Genomic DNA, 14234 nt, shown 5'->3' with positions numbered 1-14234 from the left:
ACTTTTATGATTATTTTTTAAAAAAGAGTTGAGAGTTAATACAAGAAGAGTTTGACACTCATTAGATTATAGACAAAGTATTTGACACTAATTATTGTAAAGTATTTTCAACAATGACCCTATTCACAGGAATCACTCCTCTATATGGTTCTAGCCTTCAATATACAGGGCCTGCATCTCTTGTATGGGGATGGGTGGTGGTTTCTTTCTTCACTTGGTTTGTTGAAATTGCTATGGCTGAGATTTGTTCATCTTTCCCGGTGTGTAACTTCATTCTTCAATTTGGTATTATTTCTGTCTTGTAATGAATGATATAGCATCTTGGATATTCCAAAATCCTATAATGAAGTAAAAAATAGATGCTTTCAACTTCTTGAAATGTTAAATAGTGACATTTTTTTTTTTCATTTAGTGTTAAGAAATATACAACAGTTTATCCTATCATTATTTAATAAAGACACAACAGTTTTTAAAAGTTTTTAAATATCTAAAATCAATCTCTTTATGGACAAATAATAAGGTTTGAAGACTGATTTGGTAATTAAAATTTATTAAAAATTAAAATATCTTGGCTAAATACTTTTTAGAAACTGATTCAGATATTACTCAATAAAAAAACTCAAAATAAAGTTTTCTGTGTTTTATCATTTTTTTTTTGAAATAGTTAATAAAGGTTGATTCTTCTGTTGATGCTTTCTAAATTCCTAAAGCATGGGACACTAGATACAGATCTATGTGTTACATGCGCCCTTTAGCCATATGGGCAATACAGTGGACATTATCGAGACCTAAGCACACGTAGTGCGAGATTAAGCTTGATGTGAAGGTGATTTGTCTTTGTCAAGATACTATGTGATTTTTGTAAAGTTGCACATCTTCTGAAAACCAAAATGTCTATGGCAACTTATATATGATTCTACTTGCAAGAGGATGTTGTAGTCAAAGATTATTAGATTTAAATTTGTGCAATGCACTAAAAAAATGCAATAATATAAATGAAAATAATCTTTTGTATTAAAAAATAAAATATTTTAACCTAATCAAACTTTTTTATAGAATTATTTTGGTTGATTCTTTTTATATGGACTACGGTTTAGTGTAACACTCAGTTATTAAATTTTATTATGTTTTTAAAAATTTTTAAGGTTGGAGACAATTCGCAGGAGACGAATTGTTGTAGCAGATTTTTTTTTAAATTTATTTGTAGTAATACTAGGGGCCGTATTGAGTTATTATAATATTAAATATATAATATAAGAAGAGCACATTGTCAATATACGGAGGCGAATTGATATTACATAGGGAACGTATTGTATTTCTCTTATTAAGAAAATATAACTGGGACATTATAAAAGGAAAAACGGATATGTTTGGTTGAGTAAGAAAATATAACTGGGACATTATAAAAGGAAAAACGGATATGTTTGGTTGAGTGTGAGTGGGAGAGTGTTTTTTCTTTAGTTTAAAAATGGAAAGAGGTGTTAGTTTAAAAAATATATATATTATAATGGTTAGATTTTTTTTTAAACATGTGTGAGTTTTATATGTAAAAATTCATGTGATGTTATTCTTTTTGTAATAACATATGAAAAGTTTAAGAGTATATTTTGTAAATGTGTTGATAACCAAATATTTAGAAGAGTCACAAATATTCTATATAGATAGCCTATGTTAGTATTTAGTAGTTTCCTTTAGTTTTAAATAATGTATGTGCATGGCTGACGAAGCAACTATGCAAGGAATGCTTTCAATCTATCAGCAAACACAAGCACAAGTCTCAAGTTATATGTTGAGTTTGAAAAATTAGTCGAGGTTGATTTACCGGAGCCTAACATTGACTGGACTGAGCCAATTATATTTTATGCAAAGTGTGTACAATACGGAATAAGTGGCGATTGGCTTATCGTGGCTAGTCTTATTAAAAGAAAATTTTGTTAGGTTATAAGACAGCACAATGACAGTCACCATGCACCAGAACTACCATTTCTCAAGATTATGTCAAGCTAAACTCAAACATGATTGCGGAGGTGATAAATCCATTGGTTGAAGTGGGTCCATCTTTAAACGTGAAATATGTGATTATTGAAGTGCAATCAAAATTCAATTATATGATAAGTTACCGCAAAATATGGTTGTCTAAGCAAAAAACAATTGCGAAAATTTTTTGTTGTTGGAAAGCTTCTTATAAAACTTTGCCGTCGTGATTTGAATCAATGATACAAAAAGAGCCATCAACAGCAGTCGAGATCGAAACTGCACTAACATATCAAGAGAATGAGGTGGTCGAAGATATTAGGATAATGACACGAGTGGTTTGAAACTTTTATCCTTGCATTAAAACATTAATGAGCCCAATCGTATAAGTAGATGACACATATTTATATGAAAAATACAAAAGAACTCGATTAGTTGTAGTTTTTTAGGATGACAATGGCAGTTTTTGTGCCTGTTAATTTTTTATTTTACTATTTAATTTGTTAAACATATGTATTAGGTGATAAATTCCTAAAACACTAGAATATATCATATCTTTTGTATTTTTTTTTAGTTTTTTATTTTTGATCTAATTGTATTCATTAATTATATTATTTATATATCATTTTTTTTCTTTTTTAACAATTTATACTTTTTAATATCATTTAGTTATAATATTGTTAAAAATACATAGTATTATCATAATTTATGAAAAATAAAATTAAATATTAATTTCAATTATTAAAATATCATATTCAAACTTACATTTCATCTAAGAGTTTTATATTTGTACAAATATTTAAATATAATCTAAAATAAATAAATAAACAAAAATGATTATTTAGAAGAAAAAAAATAAAATGATAATATGAAGTCGAATAAATAAATTTAAATTGAGTATTTTTGTAATTCTAAAAGTTTAATTTATGTATAAATTTTGTAATTTTATAATTATTAAATTTAAAATTAATTTATATATTTTATAAAATATATATTCATTTTGTTTTTAAGTAATGCATAGGTGTAAATGTAGTTAAAATTGAAAATGAGACTGAGAGAGAAAGCATACATATTGAAGAGACAGAGTGCTAGTGCACTATATATTCTCGGACCTACAGGGGTTAGACGCGTATTGCGCAAGCAATATGTCTCTACGTATTGTCAGTGCAATACGCCTCTTGTGAGTTGTACTTTCTCTAAATGGCGTTCTTAGATTCTTGTAAAAATTACCTTTTTTTGCAATATCACATTAAATTTGATGTTGTTCTGATACAAATTTGTATCAAGAACAGAGAGAATTAGAGATAGTCACAAAGAATAGAAGAGAAATTCCTAGAATTAAAGACAAAAAGAAAAAGTAGAGTTTCAATTACATCATGTCTATCTTATATTATTACATCGTACTTTTATTTATAGTATAATTTTTTAAGTGCTCCAATACTAATCTTGTTTCCATTACTGGAACTTTCTATGACCAATGCAAAATGAGTCAAGTGTTGATGATATTGATTAGAAGAATCTCCCTGTAGTTTACCATAACAACATAAGCAAAGGAAGAATGAGCTGAAAGATTTACCTTGGATTACTTTGACTCTGTTGTGAACATCATTTCGCTAATACTAAACACTAAGACACTAAAGGCTAAACTAACTAATTGGCTACATTATATAATAAAAAGGACTCTAGAACCTTCCCTTCCTATCACAAACTATTGGCACCTGACCTCACCTGTGCTCTAAGCCTCTAAAGTATTCCTTCGTATAATTATTTATTTTTATCCATAGTAGATTCTTCGTTGATCTTTATTTAATTAAATCAAAAGTAGCAATGATCATAGATGTTAGTGAAACATTGCTTCCGTATTTATGACAAAAGGAATAATGGCCATTACATATAGTTTGCTTTGCATTTAACAACTAAAGTAAGAAGGGAAAAAGCTTATTTCTCTGAAATAGTGAAATGTTCCTTCTGTGTTCATAATTGTCTCTGATTCTAGGGAATAATCAAATGTCTATGTGATTGTATATCATTTTAACTTGTGTGTATTATTCTTCTCATATTCAGGAAAGTACAAAGGAAGCTGAATTAATTGCAGCTTCAGAAAGATCAGGGGATGAAGGTTTGTAAATTTATGAATTTGAATACATCATTGATAGTACTCATGGAGGAAAGAAGAGGATATTTTCTGCATCATTTGTGACCTCAAAGAAACTCTATCTTAACATTGTTCATTCTAATAAACTAGAGAGTCTTCATGAACCACATAAAAGAATGATTTTAGAGCAAGTTCTCCATTTCTTTGATGCAGGCTTAAAACTTTGAAATGAGAATCTCATTTCTTCTTTGATTATTCTCCCTCTCTTGAATTTTGATTCTTAAAATATAGCAATTGATTTATGTTCAGTCTTAGTTGAAAGTCATAAAAATCAACCAGACTGAAATTCTAGTGTATAGATTTTATATTACTATGTTTTAACTTACATAGCTACATATTTACTTGAACAGTTGAACATTATATCTTTTTAAAAGGGAAAATGCTGCCGGAGGTGTGTAATTATTTTCAACAAAGATAAAAATGTTGATTGCATGAGCAAATTATTTTCTGAAGATTATAGTTAGCGAGATCTCAATTAAGTTTAATTCACAGGTATAGGCTTACCCTTTTCACTAATTCTTCCTCCCTTAAGCTATTTATAAAGAAGGAGAAAAAAACACGTAGTTATAATTACTGTAAACCGAAATCTAAATATTTTGGATTAGAAATATTGTTAGTTAAATCATAGTTTAAATTTTGGATATAATTAGCTGTGCAAGGAGTGTCAAATAAATTGGTTCATTTAGTCCAATTTGTTTATATCTATTATAGATTTAAATGGATGAAGTAATTATATATCGAATATATATGTGGATATTCAAAATAAAAATTTAATCTTTTTTTTTTAAATCTATCAAGCTAAACAAGTCAATCTTTTTTTTTAATTTGTTATCTAAATAGATAATTTGTAATTAAAGCATGTTTTTTTTATAGTAATTATTGCCAAATAAAAATAAGTTAAAAAATACACTAGTTATATTTTTTAGAAAACAAATTTAAATCTTTTTTTATGTCCTATATATGAGAATCATTTTTGTGTATTTAGAACTTTCTACATTTACATATAAAACGAAAACAAAAAATCTTAAAATGAATTTAAATATGGAATTTTTAAAATGAAATCTTTTTTATTTTTTAATCATAATCTAATCTAACTAACATACTCTAGCTAACAAGTAAAGCTTATATAAATGTATTCACTTATATAAATGTTGTGTTTAAGAAAAGGAATCCAAGCAAGAGGCTAATTAAGAAGACCACGAAAATACTTAAAGCAAGAATGAGTCAAGAGAATTCACATATGTTGAAGATGATAGAGGCGGAGCTGTTTGCCGACGACCACAATGTGGGTGGTAATCCACCGCCTCAGCTTCAGCCTCAGCCTGATTGGGATATGGAGAAGATGTGACGTCGGTGGTTATCAACCACTTCAACCTCAACTTCAGCCCAAGCTGCAGTCGGATAATCAACCACCTCATTCTTGGGACGACAACAAACAGTTCGATGAGTGTTTGCCGGAAGCTATGGAGAACCGCCGGCGGGAGGCGGAAGCTATGAAGATGACAGAGCAGTCGGATAATCAACCACCTCATTCTTGGGACTACAACAAACAGTTCGATGAGTGTTTGCCGGAAGCTATGGAGAATCGCCGGCGGGAGGCAGAAGCTATGAAGATGACAGAGCACTATTATGGAAGCCCATTATCTGGTTATCAACCACTTCAGTCTGAGCCTCAGCCGTGTGCCATTGACGTGTGTGGTTATCAACCACCTCAGCTACCGTCTCAGCCTCAGCCTCAGCCTCAGCCTCATCCTTGGTCTCGGCCACTTCAGTCTGAGCCTCAGCCGTGTGCCATTGACGTGTCTATTAATCCACCTCAGCTACCGTCTCAGCCTCAGTCCCAGCCTTGGTCTCGGCCACTTCAGCCTCAGCCTTGGTCTCGGCCTCGTCCTCAGTCTCATCCCCAGCCTTGGTTTTTCGCTGATACATGTGGTTATCAACCACCTCATCAGTCTCGGCCTCAGCCTTGGCCTCGTCCTCAGCCTTGGCCTCGGCCTCAGTTTTTCGCTGGCACGGGTGGTTATCAACCACCTCAATTGCAGCTTCAGCTTCAGTCTCTGCCTCAACTTGAAGCTTTTGAGTCGGTTGTTGCCAATTGTTTTCGGGATGCCATACACAACCGTTGGGAGGTGGTGGCTGCTCGTCTCCCTGGAAAGACCCGGCGCAACTGCAAGAATGCTTCCACAAGCTGATGAACGACGTCATCACGGTCAACACCATCCAAAATGGTTATACCACAAACAATCCTCTGAATGCTGCATCTGGCAACATGACAATCATGATGGCTGTGCCTGCTACCACATTGGAACACAACTCTTTTTTAAGAGTTCAATCGACGATCCTGGTTCTGAAGGCATGGCAGTTTCAAAGATATTCAGGCGGTCAAAAGACCCATGCCTAAAAGACAAATAGTACTAATTCAGTTCAATGAAATATAATAAGTATATTAGTTACAGAAAGGTTAATATCCTGCTGTAATAGACATCTTTTGAAGAGCTTTCAAAAGAACATCACAGATTAGCAGATTAGCACCACATGAACTAAAATACAAATGATTGAATTTCATAAGTGCAATGTAAACACATGCTACACATCAACAAAAAAAGGGGGATGGGGGGTGGGGAGAAGAAGAACAAAAAAGCAACAAAAGCTGAAAAAACAGCATTACAATCTGCATCATGATATCTTCATTTAATCAACTCAGCCATTCTGATATGATGAGATGTACCATGATATAAGTTACAAAGTAACAACTCCTATTTTTGAAAAATATTAGAATCCTAAACATACTAAAATAAAGATAAAAAATGGCGTAATGTAAGAAAATATAAAAACCAATCCTAAAAGATTGCCCTAAGATATTACAAGATACATCATTTTTAAGAGTTCAAAAGGGGTAATTGTTTAGGCTTCCAATATTCTGAAACAGTGATGCTTGACAGGACTTGAAGTCTTCAACATTGTAATTGTCATAAATGACAAGAAATATGATACCCAAATAAAGGAAAATCCAAGTGCTTGTCTTATATAATGCTTAGAAGCTAGAACAGAATAATTGGCTTTATCCAGGAGAAGAAAACATGATGGAACCAATAACTTAATATAACAAAGACAATGAATAAATATTTTATAAGTTTCAATGAAATATTGTGAAAAATTATAAGTTGTCTCTTAACCTGTTTAATTTCATTCCACATATCCTTAGCCAAGATACCCTTGTGACAGGAGATATAACAGACAGGACATACTGATATATGCACATCCTCTGTCTCCTCTGCTGCAATTGCAAATGTGACAGGAGACCGCTCATCCCTAGTCCTATAGTATCATCTAAATTAATTGATAAATTCCAAAATTATTTGTCATTCAAAAGTATAGTAAGTGTTAAGGCTTTACTTGTGATGTAGAAGAACACCATGCACTTTGTCATTCACCCTAGCAAAACATAATATGTATCTTGAATGTTAGAATAAAAAGCAATCAAATGGGACATTTTCACAAAGAAGGTGAACAAGTCACAATTTTCTTACATCTTTGAATTAAAATGATCGCCAGTAAACTCAGAAAGTCCTCCAACAGAAATCTGAATGCATACATCAATTGTTTGCATTAAGCACCCCAAGGGCCAAGAATAGGATAAAACATTAAAACACCAACAGTGTAATAGTAAATAGTCAACAAATAAGTTTCACTTACAGTCCATGTGAAAAGCAAGGTGACATCTGCTGTTGTTTTTCCAAAATTATTTAACTGCATAAATAACATTCATTGCTTACTAGGAGCAACATATGCATCAAATTCTAAGTAAAAAAGAAATTGAAGTGACTCTTGTCTACCACAAAAAGTAAAAACTGATGATGTAACGCAGCAACAAAATAGCTTCAAGTGTAAATTAAATTAAACTCTCGTGGCTAAATTAGCTTATTGGAATCATAACAAGAATAATGCACTAAATTAAACTAAAGCGCCAAGTCAAAGACACTCAAGATCATAAAGGTTCTACAATGAAACAAAGAGGTGAAGCAAGGAGTTGAGAAAAATACCTATGGCAAACGTTCTCCAACGAAAAATGGCATAAAAATATTAATGGGAAATCAAACGAGAAAGAATGGCTTGAACACTACTCAAGCACGAGAACAAAAAATAGATGAAATAAGACAATAATGTAGGACAAGTAAAAACTGGCATATTTAATGAACAATTTCAATAAAAAATTCAATGATGGTGGCAAAGAATATGAAAATAACTGATCTCTTCAAGGAGTAGATAAATTGTGAATAAGATTCAAACAGTATTGTGAATCATATTTATTGTGATCAAATAAAACAACTCACATAAAAATTTATTCAATAATTATATATAGAAAGTGCACACACTATATAACATAGAAAGATATCATGATAAATATATAACTTAAATTGAAGTATGTTCTATGAATTTGCCTTTTCTTTTCTCATTTGTGGAATGAAAATAATTTTCTTCTATGAACAACAAATAATTCTATTAAATCTTGTCTTCATTTTCTTATTACAACAAAAGTGTTGTTACAAAAGTCACGTATTCTCGTTCATAAAAAAGAGGCAAAATAACATTAATAAAACAAAATCTTATTACTGGCATCATATAAATACAGCACAGCAAGTTAATTGGAGTAATTGTGTAAATACTTAACAAGCTAATTAGTATCAAATACTTTGTCTATAATCTAATTAGTATCAAGCTCTTCTTATACTAACTCTCAACTTCAATGACAACCAAATAAAATATGAAAAACAAGTAATCATTAATAAAAGTATAAAATTACCTAAAAATATTTTATAACTAATTTTTATGGATGAAATACTTTTAAAAATTGTTTACATATATGTTTAATTAATATATTTGAAACTAATAATTTTTTAAAAAGATACATCTTTTCTACCAAAAGTCCCTTCAGCATAGCCATCAGACTTTAGATAAAATCCAGTTCACCGTCCCCTTCGGCATTGCCATCAAGGCCGGAGAACTAGAAAATCAAATATTATTGATAAAAAGGTTATGAATCACAATTACATCTATAATGATCGCATGTTCCTACATCAGTATTTTTTCAAACCTATCTTCTGGTCATTGTTCATTTACAAAACTAGCTAACAACTAACTCGAACTAGATATGTGCAACCTAAATAAAACTCTTTAGACCATTTACATGTTCTTCCTCCTATAAGCAAATCCTCCATCCATTAAAAACCTCGGATAAGGCACAATTTCTACATTGAAAAACAATTAAAATAGTGTAACTATCATGGATAATAACTTAAAAGAGTTTAAAATAGCCAATTAAATATTTTCTATATTAGTGGAAATTGAATTAGACTAACTAATTGAGAGTAAAGAAATGACTTACGATGATCAAATTACATCAAAAATGCTTTTCCTTAGCTTTTTTCCTTCTGCTAATTCTTTTTTGTGTAAAAACTATTTCTGAGCATGACTGGAAATTTGACTATGAGTTTTTATTTTGACGTAATATTCTGAAATTCTTGTCCAGTGTAAACCTTCTTGTTGGTACCCTCTAAGAAATAACCTACCAAAATATGATTTTTGAAATAACTATTAACAAATTTTATACTAAAAATTTTTAAACAAAAACATAAACTATTTAATTAGTAACAATATTTTTAGATATCAAACAAATTTTTTTTTTCTTTTTTGGTTTTCAGTCCAACCAGAAACATTACTATGCCAACCACGGTCAAAACAAAATAAATTTAACAATCAACAAAAAATTACTTTAGAATTCGCTCAAATTGCTAGTTATTGATGCACAAAAATACTAACTTATGAAAGCTTTAATTAACAAGAGAGCAGTGAAGTCGATCTTACAGAAAAGAGGTACTAGACTATATATTGTAGACAAGATACAATCATCATCGACAAATTAGAGATGTATCTAAATCAAGGAAGTGCTATAATAAATTGCTTTTCTTTATATGTAGGTACTAGTTGCTCCACTTTGTTTTTTTTTTTTTTTTGGTAACACCAATATTCAACTAAATAATAAATAAATAAGGAAGAGGAAAAAAGAAGTAATATAATAATAAATACCTATGCTCATCTGGGGTCCAATGAGATCCATTCTTTGTTGGTGCTGCCTCCTCCTCTGCGGCCGGCACTACCTCCTCCTCTGCAGCAGGCACTAACTCCTTGCTGTCATGATAGAAATAAACAAAATATTTGATAATCAATGAATTTCTTGTGAACAAAAATATTTATATATTTGATCATCTCCATTTCAAAATATTTTATTTATTCCAAAAACAAATCTAAGGGAAAAAAAAGTTCATTGTTTATACGGTTTGTTCATAAAACTTATAAGATAAGAAAAAGGAAATATAGAATAAGTAAATAAAAAGAAAGAAAGAATACGAGAAATAAACCTTGCAAAATAAGAAGAGAATGAAAATATTGAGAATACCACCTGTGATGATGATCAGTTGAGGCTCAGACTGAAGTGGCCGAGACCAAGGATGAGGCTGAGGCTGAGGCTTAGACGGTAGCTGAGGTGGTTGATTACCACACACGTCAATGGCACACGGCTGAGGCTCAGACTGAAGTGGCCGAGACCAAGGATGAGGCTGAGGCTGAGACGGCAGCTGAGGTGGTTGATAACCACACACGTCAATGGCACACGGCTGAGGCTCAGACTGAAGTGGTTGATAACCAGATAATGGGCTTCCATAACAGTGCTCTGTCATCTTCATAGCTTCCGCCTCCCGCCGGCGGTTCTCCATAGCTTCCGGCAAACACTCATCGAACTGTTTGTTGTAGTCCCAAGAATGAGGTGGTTGATTATCCGACTGCTCTGTCATCTTCATAGCTTCCGCCTCCCGCCGGTGGTTCTCCATAGCTTCCGGCAAACACTCATCGAACTGTTTGTTGTCGTCCCAAGAATGAGATGGTTGATTATCCGACTGCAGCTTGGGCTGAAGTTGAGGTTGAAGTGGTTGATGACCACCGACGTCACATCTTCTCCATATCCCAATCAGGCTGAGGCTGAAGCTGAGGCGCTGGATTACCACCCACATTGTGGTCGTCGGCAAACAGCTCTGCCTCTATCATCTTCAACATATGTGAATTCTCTTGACTCATTCTTGCTTTTAAGTATTTTCGTCGTCTTCTTAATTAGCTTCTTGCTTGGATTCCTTTTCTTAAACACAACATTTTCGTCAATGGCAAACGGCTGAAGGCTCAGACTGAAGTGGTTGATAACCAGATAATGGGCTTCCATAATACTGCTCTGTCATCTTCATAGCTTCCTCCTCCAGCCGGCGGTTCTCCGTAGCTTCCGGCAAACACTCATGAATAACCGGCTGAAGAGGTTGATTACCACTCATGTCCATGGCACACGGCCAGGGCTGGGGCTGAGGTGGTTGATAACCACCTACATTGGCGGCAAAAATCTTGTTTTCGTCCCCATTCCAGACCGGCTCAGGCAGAGACGGAGACTCAAAGTGAAACTGCGGTGGTTCATCGGCATCCAGGTCTATCATATCCCACGGATCCATCATTGCAGAATCTGATTGCTCTTCACTCGTTCTTCTTCTTCTCTTCTTCTTCTCCTTCTTCTTCTTCTTCTTTCTTGATTTCCTATTTTTAGATATAATATTTATGTAACCTTCACTTTCTAAGATAGAGTGTGTCAATTTAATTTATATTACATTATGGATAAAAAATTAAAAGATTTCATTTTCAAATTTCAGTTTTAAAATTTCATTCTAGGAATTTTTATCTTTTTGTATTATGTAAATTTAGATAGTTTTAATTAAGACAAAAGACTTTTAAAAGCATCAAAAATTGATTTAAATTTTGTTTTAATAAATATAATTTTAAATGATAAACCAAAATTCAAATATAATATTGTAGTGAAGCAGTTAAAACTTAAAAGATAGTAGAATGGACAGACATAGTGAAAATATTAAAGGTAATATGCAAAAGGTTAATATGAATAATGTACTTAATCTTGAAGCCTAAAACCAAGGTGTTAACTTAGAAAGAAGAGATCTTGTCCAGAATTTCTCATTGGGATCAAAATCCAAACAGAGTACCTATATACAAAAAAAACAAAAAAAACAACAGAGAAATCCACAATCCTTCACAAAATTAACTAACCAACTATTAAGTAAGATGATAGCTTATAGCCAATTGAAGGTTAACTCCTATGCCTTTTAGACATGGTGTAATCATGTTTCTTCACATTCCCATCAACTAAACCACGGGCAAAAAATTTACTCTAAAATTAATATTTTAATCCAATTTTTTAAATTATAATTTTTCTTTTTTTTTCTTTTTGGATAAATGGAATTGAAGCTCAAAGAGAAGAGATTACATAATTGTAACTAATCGGGATAGTATAGTTGACTCATTTAGATTACATAATATTTTCTTTTTTTGATACTCTGTTTCCTCCCTATACAACATACTTTAATTACAAATTATCTATTTAAATAAAAAATAAAAGAATTGACTCTATTTAAATTTTATGCATTCTCAATGCAAAATTCTTCTAAATTAATATCAAATCAAATTATTGTTATATAGACAAAAAATGGTTAACTTCTACACCTCAATCTCAACAAGAAACCAAGTTGATCATTGCTAATTTTGAGTTAATTAAGTAAAGATCAACGAAGAATCTACTATGGATAAAAATAAATAATTATAGGAATACTTTAGAGCACAGGTGAGGTGCCAATAGTTTGTGATAGGAAGGGAAGGTTCTAGAGACCCTTTTATTATATAATGTAATGAATGAAACAGAGAAGACAATTTGTAGCCAATTAGTTAGTTTAGCCTTTAGTGTCTTAGCGCTTAGTATTAGCAAAATGATGTTCACAACAGAGTCAAACTAATCCAAGGTAAATCTTTCAGCTCATTCCTCCTTTGCTTATGTTGTTATGGTACAAGTACAGGGAGATTCTTCTAATAATATCATCACACTTGACTCAAATTTTGCATTGGTCATAGAAAGTTCCAGCAATGGAAACAAGAACCTTACCTTACACCTTTCTGCTTGTAAATGCTTATCAGCTACAAACTCGGGGCTCCTGAAGTCTCCAAGGTTTGCAAGACGAACCGGGTTCATGACAACCCCAATGTTGTTGCTCCCCATACTTGCATCTTGAAACAAAGCAGTTGCCCCAGCTTTATCAACCTATTCATTGTAAACCAGAGCAGCAAAAATTGTAACAAATGTAAATGGAAAGTGGTGAAAATTTGGAATGACAAGAATTTTATGTTTTTTTGCTCCAACTCCATAGCATTTCATCTTGTACTACTCAATTTGGAGGGGATAAATAACAATTTTTTCATGAAATATAATGATCAGTTCATCTAATATATTCCATTTCCATCTAATCTAATTCTAAAATATCTAAGAGTTTAAATTTTATGCATTGTCAATGTAAAATTCTTCTAAATCAAATTATTGCCATATAGACAAAAAGTGGCTAACTTCTACACCTCAATCTCAACAAGAAACCAGTTTGATCTATGCGCAACACACGATTAGGTGTCAGTGTAAAAGAGTTATACACTAACATGAGTAACAGCTAGATTTTACTCAATATTTTACCCACCTCATTCCATTTCCATTTAACTCTATTGAATCATTTTCCAACACATCATACCAAACATACGCAATTCTTCACAGTAGAAAAAGCTTATCAAAGATTAAGGTTATTCAAAAAAAAAATGGGTAAATAATTTTACCTTAGTCCAAGAAGAGGGTATAAGAAGAGTGAAACCTTCCTTCGAATCAGTGTATCTGTGAAGCTCCAAGTCCAACTCTTGAGCCATCAAGAATGAACCACTAGTGTTTGATAAATTGCTCGAAAGAAAAGTTGTGAGAAGAAGAGTAAGATGGAGCTTCCTCTTAGTAAAAAATGTTGATAAATGCAGGATGTGGTTGTTGTGAGGTTCATTGGAAAGAATGCAGGTAACAGAATTGAAAGAGGGGATTGAGAAGAAGGTTCTAGAAGAAGAGTGTTGTTGTGAATTGTGGAGAAGCGTCGAGCAAGTTATAAAAGCCATTGGAATATGTTCTTAATATATAAGCGCAGATGGA

At 32.2% G+C, this 14234-nt stretch overlaps 1 protein-coding gene across 4 annotated transcripts; it reads right to left on the bottom strand.

Moving 5' to 3' along the window:
* Nucleotides 1–5176: 5176 nt before the first annotated feature.
* Nucleotides 5177–14234, bottom strand: LOC112771958 (psbP domain-containing protein 2, chloroplastic-like). Of its 4 annotated transcripts, none has more exons than XR_011876092.1 (8): nucleotides 12126–12258; nucleotides 10590–11758; nucleotides 10217–10318; nucleotides 7826–7879; nucleotides 7660–7712; nucleotides 7526–7564; nucleotides 7306–7447; nucleotides 5177–6526 (listed from the first exon to the last, which is right to left on the bottom strand). XR_011876092.1 is itself a non-coding variant. In XM_025816823.3 (3 exons), the coding sequence occupies exons 1-3, from the start codon at nucleotides 14198–14200 to the stop codon at nucleotides 11699–11701; spliced, it is 537 nt and encodes a 178-aa protein (XP_025672608.3). In that variant the 5' UTR covers nucleotides 14201–14234; the 3' UTR covers nucleotides 11468–11698. The 4 variants fall into 4 exon arrangements, 1 of the variants encoding a protein (XP_025672608.3); XR_011876093.1 differs by lacking the exon at nucleotides 12126–12258 and adding an exon at nucleotides 9516–9695 and having other exon boundaries at nucleotides 10590–11327; XR_011876094.1 differs by lacking the exon at nucleotides 7306–7447.

Source organism: Arachis hypogaea, chromosome 18 (genome assembly GCF_003086295.3).
Source record: "Arachis hypogaea cultivar Tifrunner chromosome 18, arahy.Tifrunner.gnm2.J5K5, whole genome shotgun sequence".
Lineage (NCBI taxonomy): Eukaryota > Viridiplantae > Streptophyta > Magnoliopsida > Fabales > Fabaceae > Arachis > Arachis hypogaea.
Note: the sequence above shows the minus strand (reverse complement) of the source record. Positions and strands in the feature narration are given on the sequence as shown.

Excerpts from the sequence above, each read along its gene's own strand:
- LOC112771958 (XM_025816823.3), bottom strand. The coding sequence starts at position 14,200 with ATGGCTTTTATAACTTGCTCGACGCTTCTCCACAATTCACAACAACAC. Across the intron at positions 13,323-13,879 it reads TACCCTCTTCTTGGACTAAG|GTTGATAAAGCTGGGGCAAC; the intron begins GTAAAATTATTT and ends TACAATGAATAG. Across the intron at positions 11,759-13,166 it reads TACAAGCAGAAAGGTGTAAG|GAAATCAAGAAAGAAGAAGA; the intron begins GTAAGGTTCTTG and ends ATCTAAAAATAG.